Source organism: Larimichthys crocea, chromosome XXII (genome assembly GCF_000972845.2).
Source record: "Larimichthys crocea isolate SSNF chromosome XXII, L_crocea_2.0, whole genome shotgun sequence".
NCBI classification, from domain to species: Eukaryota; Metazoa; Chordata; class Actinopteri; family Sciaenidae; genus Larimichthys; species Larimichthys crocea.
The window spans coordinates 9182121-9201742 of NC_040032.1; the positions used below are offsets into that span (position 1 = coordinate 9182121).

At 46.1% G+C, this 19622-nt stretch overlaps 1 protein-coding gene across 2 annotated transcripts; it reads left to right on the top strand.

Annotated features, from left to right (window-relative positions):
• Positions 1-1002: 1002 nt before the first annotated feature.
• hlcs (holocarboxylase synthetase (biotin-(proprionyl-CoA-carboxylase (ATP-hydrolysing)) ligase)) lies at positions 1003-18825 on the top strand. Of its 2 annotated transcripts, XM_019269463.2 has the most exons (11): positions 1003-1463; positions 2029-2166; positions 2941-3103; positions 3214-4247; positions 4521-4700; positions 7132-7418; positions 17305-17372; positions 17457-17617; positions 17718-17832; positions 18017-18230; positions 18313-18825. In XM_019269463.2, the coding sequence occupies exons 1-11, from the start codon at positions 1212-1214 to the stop codon at positions 18482-18484; spliced, it is 2784 nt and encodes a 927-aa protein (XP_019125008.2). In that variant the 5' UTR covers positions 1003-1211; the 3' UTR covers positions 18485-18825. The 2 variants fall into 2 exon arrangements, with proteins under 2 accessions (XP_019125008.2, XP_010751581.3); XM_010753279.3 differs by lacking the exon at positions 2029-2166.
• Positions 18826-19622: the final 797 nt, after the last annotated feature.

Here is a 19622-nt window from a genome sequence, read left to right on the forward strand (position 1 = left end):
TCCCCCTTCAGATCTGTTATTGGTTATTAATTTGTTAATCTGTGTTAATTAAAAGGAAGACACGCTGCGTCAGGCCCGGTGTAAATCGGTGTCACCACCGTTAATACGGTTAACTAGCTCCGGAATCAAACCTGCGGCTCTGTCACGTAGACGGTCTTGTCCCCCAGCTGGAGGAAGACCCGGTCCTCTGCGTTGCGTGTTGTGTCCGTCCTCTGCGTGTCTGTGTCCGGCCGGAGCAGCAGCTGGGGCGGGCCGGAGGAGCCGGAGGAGCGGAGCTGAAGCCGAAGCTGCCGCTGTGCAGTCTGCGCAGGCTGCTGCGGATCAGGCGCAGAGTAGCACTTGTGGAAGCGCACCCACAGGTAGACGTAGCACAGCGTGATGAGCATCTTCACGGCGGGAGGGAGGGGGCACCGGGGGCACCGGGGCCGCTCGCCTCGCCATGTACGGGGTTCACAGGGACCCAGTGTTGACATTAGCCGCGGGAGCTAACGGCTACACGGAGGCTCGCTGTTTATTAACGGGTAGTAACGGACGGTGAGAGGCGGAGAGTGGCGCCACCTGTGAGGGGGAGGCTCCAAGAGAGTCAGTCCATTAAGTCCCCTGTTAGCTGGTTGTTAGCCTGTTGTTAGCTTGTGTTAGCTGGTTGTTAGCTTATTAGCTGGTTGTTAGCTTGTTAGCTTGTTGTTAGCTTGTTAGCTGGTTGTTAGCCTGTTGTTAGCTTGTTTTAGCTTGTTAGCTGGTTGTTAACTGGTTGTTAGCTTGTTGTTAGCTTGTTAGCTTGTTGTTAGCTTGTTAGCTGGTTGTTAGCTTGTTAGCTGGTTGTTAGCCTGTTGTTAGCTTGTTTTAGCTTGTTAGCTTGTTTTAGCTTGTTAGCTGGTTGTCATGGATGTTGAAATTAGCTACAGAGACCAAAACTGTTTTTTGTACCAGGCTGTAAACATGTTTATTTCTGCTGTTGGACATTTGGACATGGGGACTTATGGACATTTGGACATGGGGACTTATGGACACTCCGTTGGAGCCTCCCCCTCACAGGTGGCGCCACTCCGCCGCTCACCGTCCGTTACTACCCGGTAATAAACAGCCGAGCCTCCGTGTAGCCGTTAGCTCCCGCGGCTAATGTCAACACTGTGTCCGCTGTGAACCCGCGTACATGGCGAGGCGAGCGGCCCCGGTGCCCCCGGTGCCCCCCTCCTCTCCCGCCGGTTAAGATGCTCATCACGCTGTGCTACGTCTACCTGTGGGTGCGCTTCCACAAGTGCTACTCTGCGCTGATCCGCAGCAGCCTGCGCAGACTGCACAGCGGCAGCTTCGGCTTCAGCCTCCGCTCCTCCGGCTCCTCCGGCCCGGCCTCAGCTGCTGCTCCGGCCGGACACAGACACGCAGAGGACGGACACACACACGCAGAGGACCGGGTCTTCCTCCAGCTGGGGGACAAGACCGTCTACGTGACAGAGCCGCAGGTTTGATTCCGGAGCTAGTTAACACGTAGTTAACGGTGGTGACACCGTATTTACACCGGGCCTGACGCAGCCGTGTCTCTGCTTTTTAATTAACACATGATTAACAAATTAATAACCAATAACAGATCTGAAGGGTGAACTCTTCCACCCTCCGCCTCTCCTACCGGGGACTGTCTCCCAAAGGAAGCCGGGTGAGACGTCCTGAGAGCGGGCTGACGCACAGCCCGGGTCGGTGTTTTTGTGTCTATTGATTTTTTTTATGATTTCATTGATTTTATTCAAAGCTGCAGATTTTATTTGCATATTTGCATAAAGTTGCATAAAGTAAATGAACATTCAGCTTCATTTTATGAACATTTCTGCCTTATTTTTAATATTAATATTTTTAACATTTATGGTCAAAATAACAAAACAATTTTTTTGATTTTAGTCTCTGTGTTTCTGTATTTACCCTCACCACCTCACTAACAGCTCACACATCATCATCACTAACAGTAACAGTGTAACAGCCTCATAGTGTTTAGGAGTCACTGTCTTCTCTCCTGTCTGTCTGTGCTGTCCTCAGGCGTGTGACGACCTCAGCCAGTGGACTGTGCTTTTGGGCTCCTCTCTGCTGTGTCCTCCACCAATAGAGAATATTTCATTCATCATAGAAGCCACAGGACACAGGGCGGGACACTCTGCGCACACATCGAATAAGAAAGTAGGCACCACGAGTAACATGTTGTCCACGCCGTGGTCAGGCTCGTCACAGTCACACCAAGAGTCACCTGTTAACCAATTAACCAATTAACCTGCACGCAAGTTTAAAGGAGACATGTTTTTCCTACACACATATTTGGATATCAGGTGTTGAGCCGGTTGGACTTTAGACTTCCAGCCTGATTCAGGATTTTAAACGGATAATCTGCAGCTGTGACGAACATTGGGTGAAATTTGACAATAAATGTTTGATAGAGTCTTTTTGTCTGGAGCCGATCAGCTGATTAAGTAATTCCTTCAGTTATGTTGACGAGGTCCGGTCCAAGTCTCACTGCTCTGTAACACTGTGGGAGGCTAGAGTAATCACCGTACTAGTACTCTGATTACTCGCTTGACTAACGTGTCACATCGTCTGTTTCATCTTGTTTACATACGTGCACGTGATGACACGCTAAACAAGTTCCTCACTGTCAGACCTGTAATCTAGGAATGCAGATAAACTTAGATACACTGCAGTTCCTCTAACGTCCACCTGAGGCTGGCTCCAGAAGTGAGTCAGTCTCCATGTTAAATTATGTTTGACCCCTAACCCATTCCTTACCTGTGGTGGTTGACCAATCAGAGCAGAAGCGGGCCTTAAAGAGACAGGAGCTAAAACAAAGAGGCGCTGCATCAAATCATGTTAATCTAACGAGCAATCAGCCAAAATAAATATAAAGTAGTAGCATTAAAATATTATTTTATTGTGTGTGTGTGTGTGTGTGTGTGTGTGCAGGTGCTGAAGTGGTCTGACTACTGTCTGCCTCTGGCTCGTAGCCCCGGCCAGCCGTTCAGGGCCGTGGCTCAGGCGAGCGTCGATAACTTCAGTCGTCTCGGGGTGGCTTTTATCGAAGATCGCCTTCACCTGGACAACGGACTTCTGCCTTCAAAGATAGTCCGTATGTCGCCTCTGATAACATGTTACACACCAAACTCTGCAGCTGTGTTTGTTTGTTCAGGCGTTGCTGACACGTTGCACTGATGTTTTTGTACGTTTGTTTTCCCAAAGCTGTCCTCCTCCAAGAATCCACCCTCAGTGAGCTGTTGGAGAAGCAGTGTCCACAGACGTCAAAGCCCGACTCGTTGCTCTGGTTCTGCCGCAGAAACAATGAAGAAGGCGTCGCTCGGCCTCTGACGTGTCGCCTGTCAGTCGATCATCAGCGCCTGCAGTGCCGTAAAGGCAGCCTGCTCCTCGCCCCGGAGCTCAAGAGGAGGCTCGAGGAGCGACGAGGGTCGGAGCCGCTCTGCAGCAAGCCGGATCTGGGACCCACCGGTGACTCGTCGGACCACTCTTTGGGCAGTCATCACCACATGGAGGGCCATGGACACCACCTCCACCTGTCCAGCTGCCACGAGTGCCTGGAGCTGGAGAACAGCACCATCCTGTCTGTGAAATACGCCTCCGCTGAGAACATTCCAGATCTTCCTGACGATAACTCGGTCGGGCTGGACAGCGGGGACGAGACTCTGGATGAGGTCGAACATGATGCCAGCGGGGTTTTGGGTCAAAGCGGCAGATTCGATAGCAAACCACCAAATGTTCTGGTGTACACGGGCGGCTGTCAGGAGCGTTTTCAGGCCGTCCGGCAGCTTTTGTCCGAGTGTATAAACATGGAGAACAACATCATATATCCCCTCTTACCACAGCAGGCTCTGAGCGACCCCTGGCTGGATAACACCAGGCTCCTGGTGCTGGCAGAGGAGGAAACCCTGAACCCTCAGCTCCAGACCCGCTTTCTCACCTACCTGAGTCAGGGCGGCAGAGTGCTGGGCCTGAGCTCCACCCTGTGTCCTGCAGGCCTCTGTCTGGAGGTCAGAGAGAGGCGACACCGGCAGGTCAGCCAGCTGAGCTTCACCCGGGAGGACAGCACCGAGCTGGAACTGAACCTGTTGGCGAGCGGGAAGGTTTACATCAGGGACACTCAGGGTGGAGGGGAGGTGGAGCTGTGGGGCGAGCTGAAAGGAGACACGCCCCATCAGAGAGACATGGTCATAGTCAGGGTGACCCACGAGGCGGACGGAGGGGAGGCCGTCCTCTGTCAGGTAAACACATCCAATGATTTTAAATTCCTTTAAAGTCCCGAAGCACGAGCAGAGAAGAAGGAAACAAGAGTTCAGTCAGCTGCTGTGAAAAGACTCGAACGAGCCTAAAAACTAAACTGACTTAGAGCTAATGTGATTGGACTGAAGCCCAAATTCCACCGGGCTGAAGGCTGAAAAATCAGCGTTAATCAGCTGTAATGTTGTTGTTGTTGTTGTTGTCTGTACGTCTGCATCCAGATGTTTCCACACCTGTAACGTTCTCCCCTCTGACAGGTCCACCTGGAAATCTCTCCTGACTCCACGAATTTGACCACAGAAGCGTTCGATCAGCTGAAAGTCAGCAACGCGCTGCGTTACGAAGTCCTGACGGAGATCCTGACCTCTCTGGGCCTCAGCTGTGAGATAAACCAGACTCCAGCACCGAGCCCAGTCCACCTGCTCGCCACCTCTCAGGTAACATCACCTGAACTCGCCTGTTCAGATGATATTGAGGCTTAAAGTCCTTCTCTGTGTGTCATTCATTCACTCACTGATTGAGCAGATTGTTTTTGTTAAAGTTAATTACATGAGTGCAGATTATTCTGCATAATTCACATGTGGAAACACTTTGGCCTCTTAAACAGATGCAAATATATGAACATGTATGCAGCAGGTCTGTTTACAGAGAGCCAATAATAACGTGAGGGCAGTAAACCAGCCTTTGATCGTCCATCACACTGACTGACTGCAGCCAGCGCCGCTCGCTCTGAGTATTTAAGAACTTTTGGAGAACTTTGAAGTTGCAGCTGCAGCGCCAACAAAAACTGTAGAGAGCGTCCAGCAGAGGGAGATCGCCGCGGGGCTCATCGTGATTACAGCCTGTATGTTTATGGCGTTTACATCTCAGCAGCTTTAAATAGACTTTCTATGGACTATATATAATAAATATAACTACTTACTGCCTAGTCCAGCAGCAGTCAGCCCAGCTCGGCGTCTGTCTTTCAGCCTTTTATTTCACCAAGCTCTCACCAACCACTAAAAGTCAGTCCCACATTTACTCTTGTCCGGCGGCTTCTTGCTCGCTCACTCTCTCCTTTTCTCTTCTTAGCTTCCTCCGTCAGCGTCCTCTTCACTCTCTTCTCCTCTGCCATCATGTACAGCTAACAGCAGCTAACAGACTGAGCTAACATGAGCTAACAGCAGCTAACAGACTGAGCTAACATGAGCTAACAGCAGCTAACAGACTGAGCTAACATGAGCTAACAGACTGAGCTAACATGAGCTAACAGCAGCTAACAGACTGAGCTAACATGAGCTAACAGCAGCTACAGCTGTCAGCAGGTTACTTCACTGTCCATCATAAACTCTGTAAATCACAGAGAGTTGAGGCGGAGCAGCCGGAGGACATCAGAGGGAAAACCAGAAAACATTTCCTCCATAAAATATGATCCAGTTTCACCAGAATCAGTGAAATAGTTGCTGCTGTGTGATGCGTTACGTACTTTCAGCTACCTCAGTTGGCAGTTTGTTGTCTGGTCTTGGTCTCTGGTTAGTTGGTCTTTACTACAACAAAGTCCTTCAGTTTAAGTTTTCACCTCTGATTTGTATAAGTTGAATTTTGAACCTTGAGTTGATCGTCTATTCCTCAAATTCTTCAGTGAGTTCCTCATAATTCCTGATGATCCTCTTCATGGTGAGTTGCACCATCAGGTTCCGTCAGGAGGATTAAAGGTGTGCACAGGTACACACTTGTATGGACGTGTACGGTTGGTAGATTGTGCATCCACTCAAAAACAGCCACAAGGGGGAGTCGGCGCTCCAGGATAAGAAGCAGGGCTCTGATTCGCTCTTTGAAACAGCTCCTGACGTCTCCATTGGCTGCTATGACGTGAAGCTTTCCGTCTTTGGGCACAGATCGGCCCTCCCAGGAAAGAATAATACTAAATTAATATTAGTAGAAGTAGCAGCAGGATTGTAGTTTGTCTTCATTCTTGTGTGTTTGGATTAATGTGTGACCTTTGACCCTGCTGCCCCAGCCACTTTGTCCCAACATGCAGCAGGCTGATGGAAATTTGGGGGCGGCAGAATTGTTTCCAGATTGTTGTGAAGGTGGAGGAGGACAGCTGGTAGCTGTACACCTCAACGCGTCTGAGGAATGAGCTCTTTACTCAGAGTATACGACGCCTGGATCGCGTCCAGTCGTTTTTATTCAGTCTTAAAGTTGTCAGGATGCTTTTGGTCTTGAGTGGATCTTGTTAAGTACGAGGGTGAAAGTTTCCAGCAGGTTGGAAGCTCGTAACGTGAGATAGGGTGTAATCCCGCTGGGGTAAATATGGACAGCTGTTACATTAGTAACAGCCAAACATCAAGCAAGGTCCTGAGAAGGAATGAGATAAGATGAGAGGTTTAATTAATGAATATGGCAGGAAAGAGTTCACTTCACAGATTAGACTCGCAGGTCTTTTTATAAAGGTCCGTATAGGTTTGCATCATTATTAACAAAAGTGGCCCCCAAAAGGAGACAAAGGGGGAGTTAGAGCTGCAAACAAATAAAGAGGCAAGAGGCAAAGAGCTTCACAAAGACAGAAACACAGCATGGAAAATAAAAACCCAGCTTGTAGACCGAAAATAAAAGTTGGTTTTAAGGTACAAACCTTGAAGGCCTCCAGGAGGGTGAGAAGTTTTGAGATTTCGAAGCCAGCATAGAGGTCGTGTGGTCTTGTTTCTTTGACCTTCAGCACCTTTTTTTTAAAACGTGCATTCCACCAAATACGTCAGAACTTTCACTGGATGCTTTGTCATTGAACCTCCACAGGACTGCAAGGATTGTGTGTGTTTTAATAAACTGACAAAAGGAGGCGTGGATTAAAAGAAACATCTCTGTCCTTCTCTGCTCCTCTGACAGGAGGCCAAGGCCACATTCCTGAAATGGCTGCAGACACGTACGAATCAGAACGGCCTCCTTACGTTGCCCAAAGCTTCCCTCAGGATGGTGTCGCATTCAGAGCTGCATTCAGAGGACGAATCTCTGCTGCCCGGCGGCTCTCTGGCTCTGGTCACTGATTCTCCAGAGTGCCAGAGCTCGGAGAAGTTCAGCATGGAAACGTACAGCAAGAACCTGAAGAGCAGCCTGCTGGGGAACACCGTGCTGTACGCCGAGGTCGCCACGTCTACCATGGACCTGTTTGAAGGGTAACACATGTTTAATGTCTGAAACACACTGCACCTCTAAAACACAGTTACCTGGAGTGAGTCACATAAACTAGTTTAGCTTGGTCAAAATATTTAGACTCCCAAGATACTGTGTGGATCTGAACCTGCTGTCATATGGTCAAGACCTCTGAAGTTAGTGGGTCACAATCAAAGGTTGGTTTGAGGGACTTACCCGGCTCTCACTGCCCAGACAGAGGTTGTTTTCTGGGGGGAGTGTTCGCCGAAGAGTCGGCAGGGAGGACTGACTGGCCCAGGGTGACTTTCCACAATAAACTGGTCGATTTCTGTAGCTGTACTGTTTGTTCTTGTTGTTAAATTTAAAAAGCTACAAATGCCACATATTAAAGGGGAAGTTGTGTTTTTTGGGGGTTTTCTGGGGGGAGAGTTCGCCGAAGAGTCGGGAGGGAGGACTGACCCGGTCGCGGTGACTTTTCCACGTCTTTTCTCATACAAGTTACTAAAGACACGACCTACGGCATTATTTTTTGTTACAACAATATTGGTTTCTCACTTAATCAACGTAGACAAACAGAGGGACTTTCCTGGCTGTTTTCTGGGGGAGTGTTCACCGAAGAGTCGGCAGACTGACCGGGTTGCGTCTGTAGCTTCCCTGTGTTGTGTAGTCTGGAGCTCGCGGTGGGCGGCCATCTGCCTCGATCGGTTGAAGGTTACCAGCGGAGCTGTGGACCATGTTTTTACACGTGGGTCCTTCTTTTTCACGTCGGTAATGCGATACGCATTCCAGCCGGCGGTTTCACACGTTTTCTCGCTGATTAACAGCTGGTGGTAAATGTCAAGAAACACACAGACACAGTGCCAACAAAGAGAGCGAAGCCTGCAGGCCAGTAAATATGAATACACGTCTTAAACTTTGAAATGCGTCCGACAAGTTTGTTAGACATCGAATGGAAACAGAAACGTAGAAAAGAGGCAGATTAACGGACTCACGTGAGCACAAACGTACTAAAGGTACAAACGTTTCTGTACATGTGGAGGTTTCCACCTTCACCACCATGACCAAGAAAGTAAAGGGATGTACAGCAGAATGTTAGAGTATTTATGAAACCTGCAAGCTCAGCACACCGAGGTGAGGAGTGATGATACCTTCAGGAGAAGGTAGAGCCTACAGGTGAAACACCTCACACAGCAGCAGACATGTCGAATAAGGCCGACAGTAATGAACACTCATTAATCTGCAGACACAGCTTTATTAGAGAGAGTGCTAAAAACTGCAGTTCCTCTAACGTCCACCTGAGGCTGGCTCCAGCAGTGAGTCAGTCTCCATAAGTCCCCATGTCCAAATGTCCAACTTCACAGCAGAAATAAACATGTTTACAGCCTGGTACAAAAAACAGTTTTGGTCTCTGTAGCTAATTTCCCCGTTCATGACAACTGTACTGAGGGTGAATTTATATACAACTCACCTGTTCACATTATATATTAAGGCTTAAAGTTATGCAGGATTAAGAGCGTGGACGCTTTGATTGACAGGTGGGTGTGGTCACAGGTGGTTTGTTTTCAGCTTCACCTCAGGTTCGCTGATGATCCACGTCTTTGCCGATTGGTAGATTAGAAGAATCTCTCCGCTCTGCCGCCTCAAACAGCACAGAGCAGATCGAGTTGACAGGAAGCCAGACATAGAAATAACAAAGAGAACCAAGTCGCTTTTCAAAATAAAACACCCTGTACAAACTCCAGATCGGACAAAAGAGAAACAGATCAACTATGTATCTGTTTATTGACCGAATTCATCGCTGCATCAGAGACATCGTCACCAGCCAAGTGAAAGAAAAGGTAGCAACACAGCATGAAAGCCCTGCAATGAGTCCAGCGTGTGTGTGTGTGTGTGTGTGTGTGTGTGTGTGTGTGTGTACACATGTTGGGGTAGGAGGGTAGACAGGCTGGAACTAATTTAATGCCTAAGTGACCTCACTGCAGCGAGGCAAGTTGCACCTAATAGACTTCTTTGTCTGCGTCCACACATGTGAGTAAAAGTGGCTGTTGAGCAGGTCGATCCGGTGGCAGGTGGGAGCAATTAAAACTGTCATAAAGTTTGAAAAATGGATCGTGGAGCAGCGCTGAGCTGATTGGAACAGACAGTGTTGTCATTGAGGTTATACAAAAACTAAAGCGTGGTGAGCGAGCGGGCCGTGTAACCCCCGAACCTGCTGCTGCAGTTTGATTTCACTGCTAATGTTTGAGTTTCCAGATGTCCCCCCGGAGCAGCCTTGATTAATGTTATTATTAAGGAATGCTTGTTATATTTCTTCAAGCATTTGTGTTAAGTATTCAGTCTAATACTGAATATTTGCAGAGAGAGTCGAAGCTGACAGACTTTAAGCAGCGTTAGAGGAGAGCTAAGCTCGGTGTTCACGCTTTCTTTCAGTAAAACACTTTAAACTTTCAGTGTTTGGTGGTAAAGTCTGTATAAAAACACATTAAATATGTTGTAAAAAGACTTTGAACGACATATAATGTGGATTTTTGTGGGCGGTCCTTAAAGGGTGGCTCGATGACACGCTGAGGCCGCCCTGAGCAGAGAGATTTCAGAGTGTTTCAGTTACTTGTTGATATTTTTAATCATTTAAATTTGGCTGCGTGGTTAATGACACTTTCTTCTTTGGTCTGACAAACTCAAAACACGTTTAAAAGTTTTTTTTTAAGTGGCTAGAATGTCAGAAATGGAATATAACCATGTTTTAGTTATTATATTTTTATTACCTCAGGATGAGTCTGTCCTCTTTCACGTGTCTGTTATGTTTCTACAAATCCAGACGCGATGAATCGAACGCTCTAGATCGTTTTATGTCTCCACCGTAGTTTATCCTTTATGCTCGGAACAGGAGGGTGAGGCGAGCAGTATTCAGTTGGTTGCAACTACTAAATCCTACACACTGCACCTTTTTAAAGCAATGACGGACTGTCGTTTATTAGCCATAACATGGATCACGGAGGGTCAACCGATTGCCAACGCCACGTCTTTGCAGGCTGATGTTTCTCCGCTCTGATTGGACAAAATTCATCCACGTGACATTAACCAGACTGACTCGCGTGTTCCCTTTTTATTCGGCCTCGGTCTGCACACACCGTGACGTTTGCTGATACAGTCCAGAATTTACAGTCTGGTCCCGAGCAATGACGTCACGTCATGACATCACTGTTGTGAAGCTCAGTGTGGCGCTGGCCGCCTTCCAGGTCATCTGAAAATCAGCAAAGACGTGATCCAGAGGCTGCAAAGCACCTCTCAACTATGACACAGCCTCCACCGAGCTTCACAGTTTGGAAGATTTCCGTGCACATGGTGATGAATGGATCTTTATTATCGTCTCATTTGAAAGTTTCGAATAGTCAAACAGACGATGAGTTTCAGTCCTTTGAAACATCGACGAGATCCTGAGAACAAATAAAGCGTTAAGACGGGATTTAACGGACAGAGGGAGTTCATCTAAAGACGGAGCGTCTCCCTGAACCTGAAGATGATGAAAACAGCGGTTCATCCACTCGAAGCCGAGGCTCAGCGGTCGGCAGACTTTGTGTTTGTTCAGGGAATTAATGCTTTGTTTGGAGGGAGCGTTAATAAAATCAGTTTTCTCAGCAGGTCACACCAAACTGGGATCTCAGACGGAGATGCAGAGGATGGAGCGAGTTATTAAAGACGAGTTAGAGGAGAAGGTTACAAAAGTTACTGATTACTAGTTACTGAGCGTGTCTTTGTACTCAGACGTATCCTGTTATACCGATGGTAGTATTTTATTGCAGTACTCGTGACCTCAGTGTGAAACTGGATGTGCTCGATGTGATACTTGAATAATAATGAATAAGTGTTTGTGTGGCTGTTTGTATCTAGGCAACATTTAATCACTGCGAGCTTCGTTAAAGTTTTCATCTCATCGACCTCACGCCGTGCTGGGGGCCGTCGGCCTGAGACAGTTTTAAATGAGTCAGGTTGAGTTGTAATGTTGTCTCAGGTTATTTGTTGGGTGACGTTCGTCTACCTGAGTCTGACTCGCAGTTTTCTTCTTCGGTGGTCTGTGTGGAGTTCGTCTTCAGGTTCAGAGAAGAAGGGCGACCTGTTGACCAGGTCAGGGAGTCAAGGTGACACTCACAGGAAGTGACCCGGGGATACGACTTCACAGTAAAAGTACAAAAATTCATCCGCGGTCCAAAAGTACACAACACAAATATAATATACAACACACAGATACTATTTTTATATATGTGGTTACATTGAAGTGTAACTATTATTATTACTGTTCACAGAAGTAATTAAATATAAATATTAAATATAAATATACTTCTTAAAATCTAAATATCTAGAAGAGTTAAAATAGTTTTTAATGTTTGAATTTAATGATGCAGAATTACAAAGTACGGCCTCAAAAACTTTAGCAAACAAAAATCTAGTTTTTATTTTTACAATATATTAATACATGAAATAAACAACTTCTACGTCATTTACTGATGAATTTATTTTAACTTCAGCGTCATCAAACAAACTGTTAAAATAAATAAATATTAATTTAACAGAGAAACTTCAGAACACACAAACAGACACGAGGAAATGTGTCGTCACATAAAGTCTTTAATAAAAATCACTTTAAACATTTGAAGCATTAAAACATTAAATTTGTTTCTTTCAGGTAAATTTCAACAATTAAATGTGTCACTGCAGAACAGGTAGCAAAAATGAGAACAGCACAAATAATCCTAAAAATAAATAAAATTAAAAATATATGTAGACAAAACATTAAAATAATTACAAACGATGTTTTATTTTATAATAATATAGAATATTTTTTTGATTAATTGTTTGAATATTGTGAAAAATCCAAAATCTGAGTCTAAGATGTTTTAAACACGAATTCTAATGAATCCAGTTTTAAATAATAAATAACGTCACTGACTAATTTTCTGCCGACGAATTATTAATTTACCGACTAACAGTTTCAGTAATTATCAACGAAATTATCATTTATCAGCATTACAGTTACGTATATTTAATTACATCGTTCATATCTGCTCAAACTCTCATTTAACTTCGTTATTTCCTGATAATTGACTCTGAGTGTTACCAACAGTGTGTGTGTGTTTAGTGATAGTTAACTGTGTGTGTGTGTGTGTGTGTGTGTGTGTGTGTGTGTGTGTCTCCTTGTGAAAAGGTCGGGATAAGAGGCGATGGGGTTTTTCTAACACCACTTGGCCGCTCCGGAGAGCATAATGATTCTTTTCCTGCTCTGCTGAACTTGATCCCTGCGCCTCGAGCAACACACTTCCTACTTGTTGATTTTCTCTTGTAAGAGCTTCAAGCTCAGACGTGAAAACCCAAGGGCCCAATTGTATCACTACCTCCACCTCCTCCACCTCCTCCACCTCCACCGCGCCTTTATTCCGCCCTCAAAGAAAGAGATGCATAAAGAAAGTTTAATTCATTTGATTTCCTCTTCCACTCGCTCGTACAAACTCTGTTTCCGTGCTGTCTGCACATGTGGAAAGTATTTTTGGCGTTGACCCAGTTTCATCTGTCTAACAGTCACTTACTTTCATAATTCAAAAATTGCATCTTGAGTGACTGCGAGTCTCATAAATACAGTAAGTGCAGTGTAACGCCGTCATGCTCGGGACATTTGAATAGAAAAACAAGCCTAACAAGGGACTCTTCTGCTTAAAGCTGTTCCAGTTGTCGGGCAAACGCTCCGGCAATCACTGTTTGTTTTGACAAGCAATCCAATATCCAAACTGACACTGTATGGAATTAGAGTCCCGCTTCCTGTGAAAAACACAAACCACAGGACATACACAAGACTCGGTGCAGGCGAAAATGGATTCCTCGTCGCTGTGGCAATAGGTTCGACCATAAAAATCAAATTGGCCCAATTGACCTTGCATGCTCCACCTGCAATTATAAAAGATTGTAAGCAGATGCCTAAACGTCCTCATTTCTTATTCTGGAGAACATATGGTGCAGTGTTTGACTGTCTAGTGGAAGGTATGTTATACTCCAGAGCCCTGAGCCCGACGCAGGGAAGGGCCACGAAGTCCAATGTATGGTCCAGAGCGTGCAGACTGCAGCAGCCTGTCAGCACGAGGTTTCATTTAAACTACATTTAATACAAGGAAAAGAAAACCAGAGGATTTGTCCTGATGCCAATGTTCATATGGATTATATTTTTTACAATTTACGTCCTGTCCGCTGCATTAAAGAGTCGGTTGGACGTTATTTTCATAGGTTGGTTATTGTTTCTATCCAGTTCTAACGTTAAACTCACCATAGGCCAAGAAACACGATGAGTACATGGACCCTCCGAGGCTTAGGAACCTGCAAACAGCTTCAACAAATTTAAATCATCGTTTGTGAGAACATTGTCTCGATGTGGGTGGCAGCCAGTAGCTCTGAACACTTCCCTCTGTTTTTAGTGTCTTGTTTACACTCGAGAGCAGTTCTTAGGTGGAAAGACCAGAGATCTCTGCTCGAGTGAGGAAGAGACGGTGATGCCTGAAGACAAAGCAAATCACCCATCTTTATATTCCACGCCCACTCATCAATAACGGTGTCAACCCACTCCGATTCTTCTATATTTAGATTTCCTGATTGCCTCTTTTTACATATCCAGAAACCATAATTTACGATGTCAGGCCCCACCCTTGGACGAGGATTTGTATCCGTCTGATTCAGGACTTTACACAAGCCTGCAGCCCCTCAGGGCATTGGTTCAAGTCCCTTTTACCTTTTTCTTTAAAGTCTGATGTCGTCACTTTGGCTCAGGGGAACTTTTTGAGTGTCTGACACCATTATTTCTGTTTTCAGACTACATTTATGGTTCCCAAGTTACATGCGATAGTGTTAATAAATGTTTTTAACAACCAGTGCAAATATATGTGACAATATAATTATGTAAACTCAACAACTGGTAACTGCTGATAACCCTAAATGTTGTAAATGTAAATGTTGTTGCTGTAAATTTTTATTTTTAGACGTCTGGCATCGCTGTCGGCATCATTGCCTCTATGTGGTGTTTTATTTTCTGCCTACCGGAGGCTGTGATGCAAACTGGACGTTTCAAGGTGTGTAGTCAGTCTAATGGATGAAGTGTATCGCCGCCCAGAACCTCTGCCAAACCCGACCGGCCGAGTCCAGACGAGCAGTCAGCCATCAAAAGCAAGGTCATTCACGGGTGCCTCAGCTGCCCCGCGGTAATGGAGCAGCCCTCTCTCATTGATCACTTCCAATAGTGCTATTTGGAAATGATAATTTCTGCTGTCCCTCCGTAAACAGGATTAGCTCAATTAATCACATTTACAGATTAGTTTGTCCTCTCGTATTGATCATCCCTTCGGTGGCGCTGAGTGATCAATGCAAACACGCTTATGCACGGCCAATCCTGTTTCCAAAATGACAGAGCTAATCTTTTAATCTGAGATATTTTAATCCGGGAAGTGAGAGGGATTTTTTGGGGGAGGGGGTGGTTGGGAGATAAATGGCTTTCAGAGAAATGATATCTTAACTCAGCGCGTCGAAATGCGACGGCGTTTTAGTAGTTAGATTATGTATACGTTGGGAAATGTGATGGTTGAATCTGTTTAATTGAATCTTAGGATGTTTATTTCTGAGGTGACAGCTTGACTGACAGTCCTTTGGTGTGAAGACCGAGCTGATCGCAGCCTTTGATCGTCGGTCCTCCTCCGACCTTCTTGCCTGGAGGACTCGGCTGGTGGCCGTTTATCCTCCCTGACCTGCTCTGACCTCTGTGGCTTAAGCTGCTCCCTAAAACAAAGAGTCCTGAGCGGGGATTTAGAGGCCCGGGCTCTTCATCATCAGCTGGACGATTCCTCCTCTCTCTATCTGTCAAACATGCTACTTTGTACGTCTTTGTCGTGGGCTTGTTGGACGACAATGGTGACGCAGTGATCCGAGGAGATGAAATGGATCTGAGAGAAACCCACAGAGGGAGGGTGGCTCACATAACTACCTTTTTCTTCCTGTTGCATGGCTGCACACTTTGCTGCGACTGCTGTCGAGCTGCAGATCCACAGATTGCTCCGTCATAAAAGCAATAAGACGAGATGAGGCAGGCTTTATTGATCCACACCGGGGAATTGGGGTTACAGTATATACAAGGTGGATCAGAAAAATACTCAGCGTATGAAAGGAGTCTCAACGAGTCTTCATTGAGTTCATCCATCCCGTGTGATGGCGTTTTATCTGAATCTGGGTTTATGAGTTGCTGCTCTCAACCTCTGCCGACTCTCGTAGACCACCCTCGGCTGCATGTCGCCCGCTCTCAGGGAGCTAATTGCCCCTCACACTTCCTCTGAGTCGGTGTTATTAGGTGACCTGAACTGGGGCATGCTCAATCCTCCACAATTCTGTGCAACTTCAACTCGGAGGCTCTAAATCTGTCCCAGATTGCTGTTGCCGCAGATTTAATACGAGGTCTGTGGAGAACAGAGCACTAATTGATGTAATTCTCACCAACGTGCCAGCCGAGTTCACATGTGCAATGTTTTTTCTGCTGAGGAACTAATGATAGACGGCCCCCTGGTTTGTTTTGAGCCTGTGATGAAAGCTCAGATATATCCGACACTTACGCCAACGCAACGTGTTAAAAATGTAACGAAGTTCTCAGAGAAGTCTTCTGCTGATCTGTCCGGTCGGAGTAGGGACACCCTCAGTGCGCTTAAGCTGATTTACCGCCGACTAACTTTGCATCACAAAAGCAGAAAGGCCGGCTCTCACAATCTTTGTTCACCAGCCAATACAGAGAGGTTGGCTCGGGTCACTGGATCAGCTTTAATTGCATTTGGAGATGAGCGAACGGGCAGACAGAGAAAAACAGTTTGTGGTCGTAACACACTGCTGACACTCACAGCGACTCTAAACAAACCGATGAAATAATCAACTAATTGTGTAAATTCTAGAGGACAGCTGTACTCGAGTATTTGTTCTGATTACATTACTTATGAGGTGACAACTTGGCATCAACCAGGTCCCCAGCAGCAGCTGATCTCACTGCCTAGTCCAGCAGCAGTCAGCCCAGCTCGGCGTCTGTCTTTCAGCCTTTTATTTCACCAAGCTCTCACCAACCACTAAAAGTCAGTCCCACATTTACTCTTGTCCGGCGGCTTCTTGCTCGCTCACTCTCTCCTTTTCTCTTCTTAGCTTCCTCCGTCAGCGTCCTCTTCACTCTCTTCTCCTCTGCCATCATGTCCATAGAAGCTGCTAGCCACCTCTTCTTCTTCTTATTCATCCCGGTGGTCCAAACCTCCTGTGGTACAAACACTAACACTCCCTCAGTGCTATGAGCTCACAGGCCGGGCAGCCTGGCTAACAGACTGAGCTAACAGCAGCTAACATGAGCTAACAGCGGCTAACAAGCTGAGCTAACATGAGCTAACAGCAGCTAACATGAGCTAACAGCAGCTAACATGAGCTAACAGCAGCTAACATGAGCTAACAGCAGCTAACAGACTGAGCTAACATGAGCTAACAGCAGCTAACAAACCGAGCTAACATGAGCTAACAGCAGCTAACAGACTGAGCTAACATGAACTAACAGCAGCTAACAGACTGAGCTAACATGAGCTAACAGCAGCTAACAAACTGAGCTAACATGAGCTAACAGCAGCTAACAGACTGAGCTAACATGAGCTAACAGCAGCTACAGCTGTCAGCAGTTTACTTCACTGTCCATCATAAACTCTGTAAATCACAGAGAGTTGAGGCGGAGCAGCCGGAGGACATCAGAGGGAAAACCAGAAAACATTTCCTCCATAAAATATGATCCAGTTTCACCAGAACCAGTGAAATAGTTGCTGCTGGGTGACTTCGTTGGGGCGTGACGTCTCTTCTGTTTTTGTCTCCCTTCAGGTTGAATCTGCACTTACCGAAGGACGTCGGCTTAATAATCGTAGCTGCTCGTCAGACTCAGGGCAGAGGTCGGTGCTCCAGCGTTACACTATGTATTGAACTTGCATTATTTGTGTATTTTCAGCGTCTCCTTTGTTTGTTTGCTGCTGCAGGTCGGGGCAGGAACGCCTGGCTCAGCCCTGTCGGCTGTGCCATGTTCACTCTGGGGGTCCAGGTGGAGCTGGGCTCCAGGCTCGGGCAGAGGATTCCCTTCCTGCAGCACCTGGCTGCTCTGGCAGTGGTGGAGGCTGTTCGCACACTTCCTGGATACGAGGTACCGACCCACACGTCTTTATCTACTTCTGTACTCGTCTGTGTTTCAGTCCTGGGTTAGGGTTAGAACAGATGTTATAAACAGACTCTCTCTTCATCAGGACATCGACCTGAGGGTGAAGTGGCCCAATGACATCTACTACAGCAACCTCATGAAGCTCGGAGGAGTGCTGGTGACTTCCACTGTGCTTGGATCAACATTTCATCTGCTCATAGGTAACAACAGTCTTCAGCTTCATGATGGGGACTCGTCAGACCACAGGACAGTTTTCCACTTCACCTCAGTCCACCTTAAATTACCTTAAATAAGTCTGAGCTGTCACTTGTGGTTTCTGGTGCCATCAGGAGAAGTTGTCCTGTCATGAGTGGTAGTAACATCCTCCGTGATGTGTCTCTGCAGGCTGTGGCTTCAGCGTGACCAACACAAACCCGACAGTGTGCATCAACGATCTGGTCCATCGGCACAACGTGCAGAATAACTGCAGCCTGCAGCCGCTCAGCTCCGCTCAGCTCATCGCTCGGACTGTCAGCTGCCTCGAGGCGCTGATCAGCAGCTTTCAGCAGGGAGGCCCGGACGCCGTCCTGCCCACCTACTACAAGAGATGGCTCCACAGGTATGACCCCACTGTATGACTCCACACAGATATATCTAATAATAATAATATCCTGATCTGTCGCTGTCTGCTTTGACCTCAGCGGGACTCGGGTGCGTCTCTGGAGCGAGGACGGACTCGAGGCTGACGTGGTTGGTCTGGACCAAAACGGCTTCCTCCAGGTGCACAGTAAGGAGCAGGGCGTGGTCTCTCTGGAGCCCGACGGGAACTCCTTCGACATGATGAAGAACCTCGTGGTCACCAAACAGCGTTAAGAAATCGCCGCCGTCTCTTTCAGCGTGAGTTACTTCGTCTGACAGGAAACCTTAACGATATAAATGTAGCAGGATTTTCTAATTAATGCTAAAATAATCATTCTATGTGTCACAGTGGAAGTTTTGCTGAGCAGACACATTTCTACTAGTTGGAGTGATTAGTTGGAGTTCACATAAATCTGTTTGATCACGAGCTGCTGGTTTGGGACCACATATTCAAACCATTCTCTAAAACTCCTGCAGTTTTTGGGACCAATGAATCTGATTATCTGACTTGATTTCCATGAGAACTGTAATCGTGTTGCTAATTTCAGCAAAATAAAGATTTCCACAGAAAAAAAGTCTCATCGTGTTACAGACATTTGATTCAGACAAACACGTGACCGTCCATCGCGCTTCCTAGAAATATAAAAAACAAAACATGCTCAGATTTTTCCTGCCCCTAACTGTTTTCACATTCAGATCAGAAAATACTCGAGTACAGCTGAAGATACAATCATAAGAAACGAGAGACAACGTTGATTTAATCATTTCATTTTAATTTTTTTTACATATGTAGCCGACACTTAAAGTATAAAGTTTGATAATGACGTCGTATATATGAAATTACATGAGAGGGGATTTATTATTGTGATTCATTACATCACGTTATTGTTTTGATGTGAGACAACATGAAGAAGAGAAAAAAAAAGGTCCGATTATCAGACACAGAACCAACAGAACCAACATGTCTGGAGATGTGGAAACAAAGTGAACGAACGTTTCAGTCGACTCTGCTTCACGTCGAGTTCAGGTTCTTGTTTTAACGGATCGAGCCCGGCAGGGTCGGGAGGTCTGCTCCAACCTCCAACACTGTTTAAAGCTCGTTTATTCAAACTGGACTTTTCTTTTATTGTTGGATGTTTCTTCTTCTTCTTCTTCTTCTTCTTTAACAGTTTGTGGCCTCGCTCTATGAAAGGTGCTCTGTAGTTTAGTATGCTGCTCACTCTATTGCACTGTATTCTGAGCGTGTTAATGCCTGATAGATGATTTAAGTTACACAATAAATATATAATATTGAATAAATAGTGCATTTAAAGAAAATGATCAGTCCAAATTAAGTTTGTTCGCCTGTTAAATAAAAACGGGATTAAGAGCT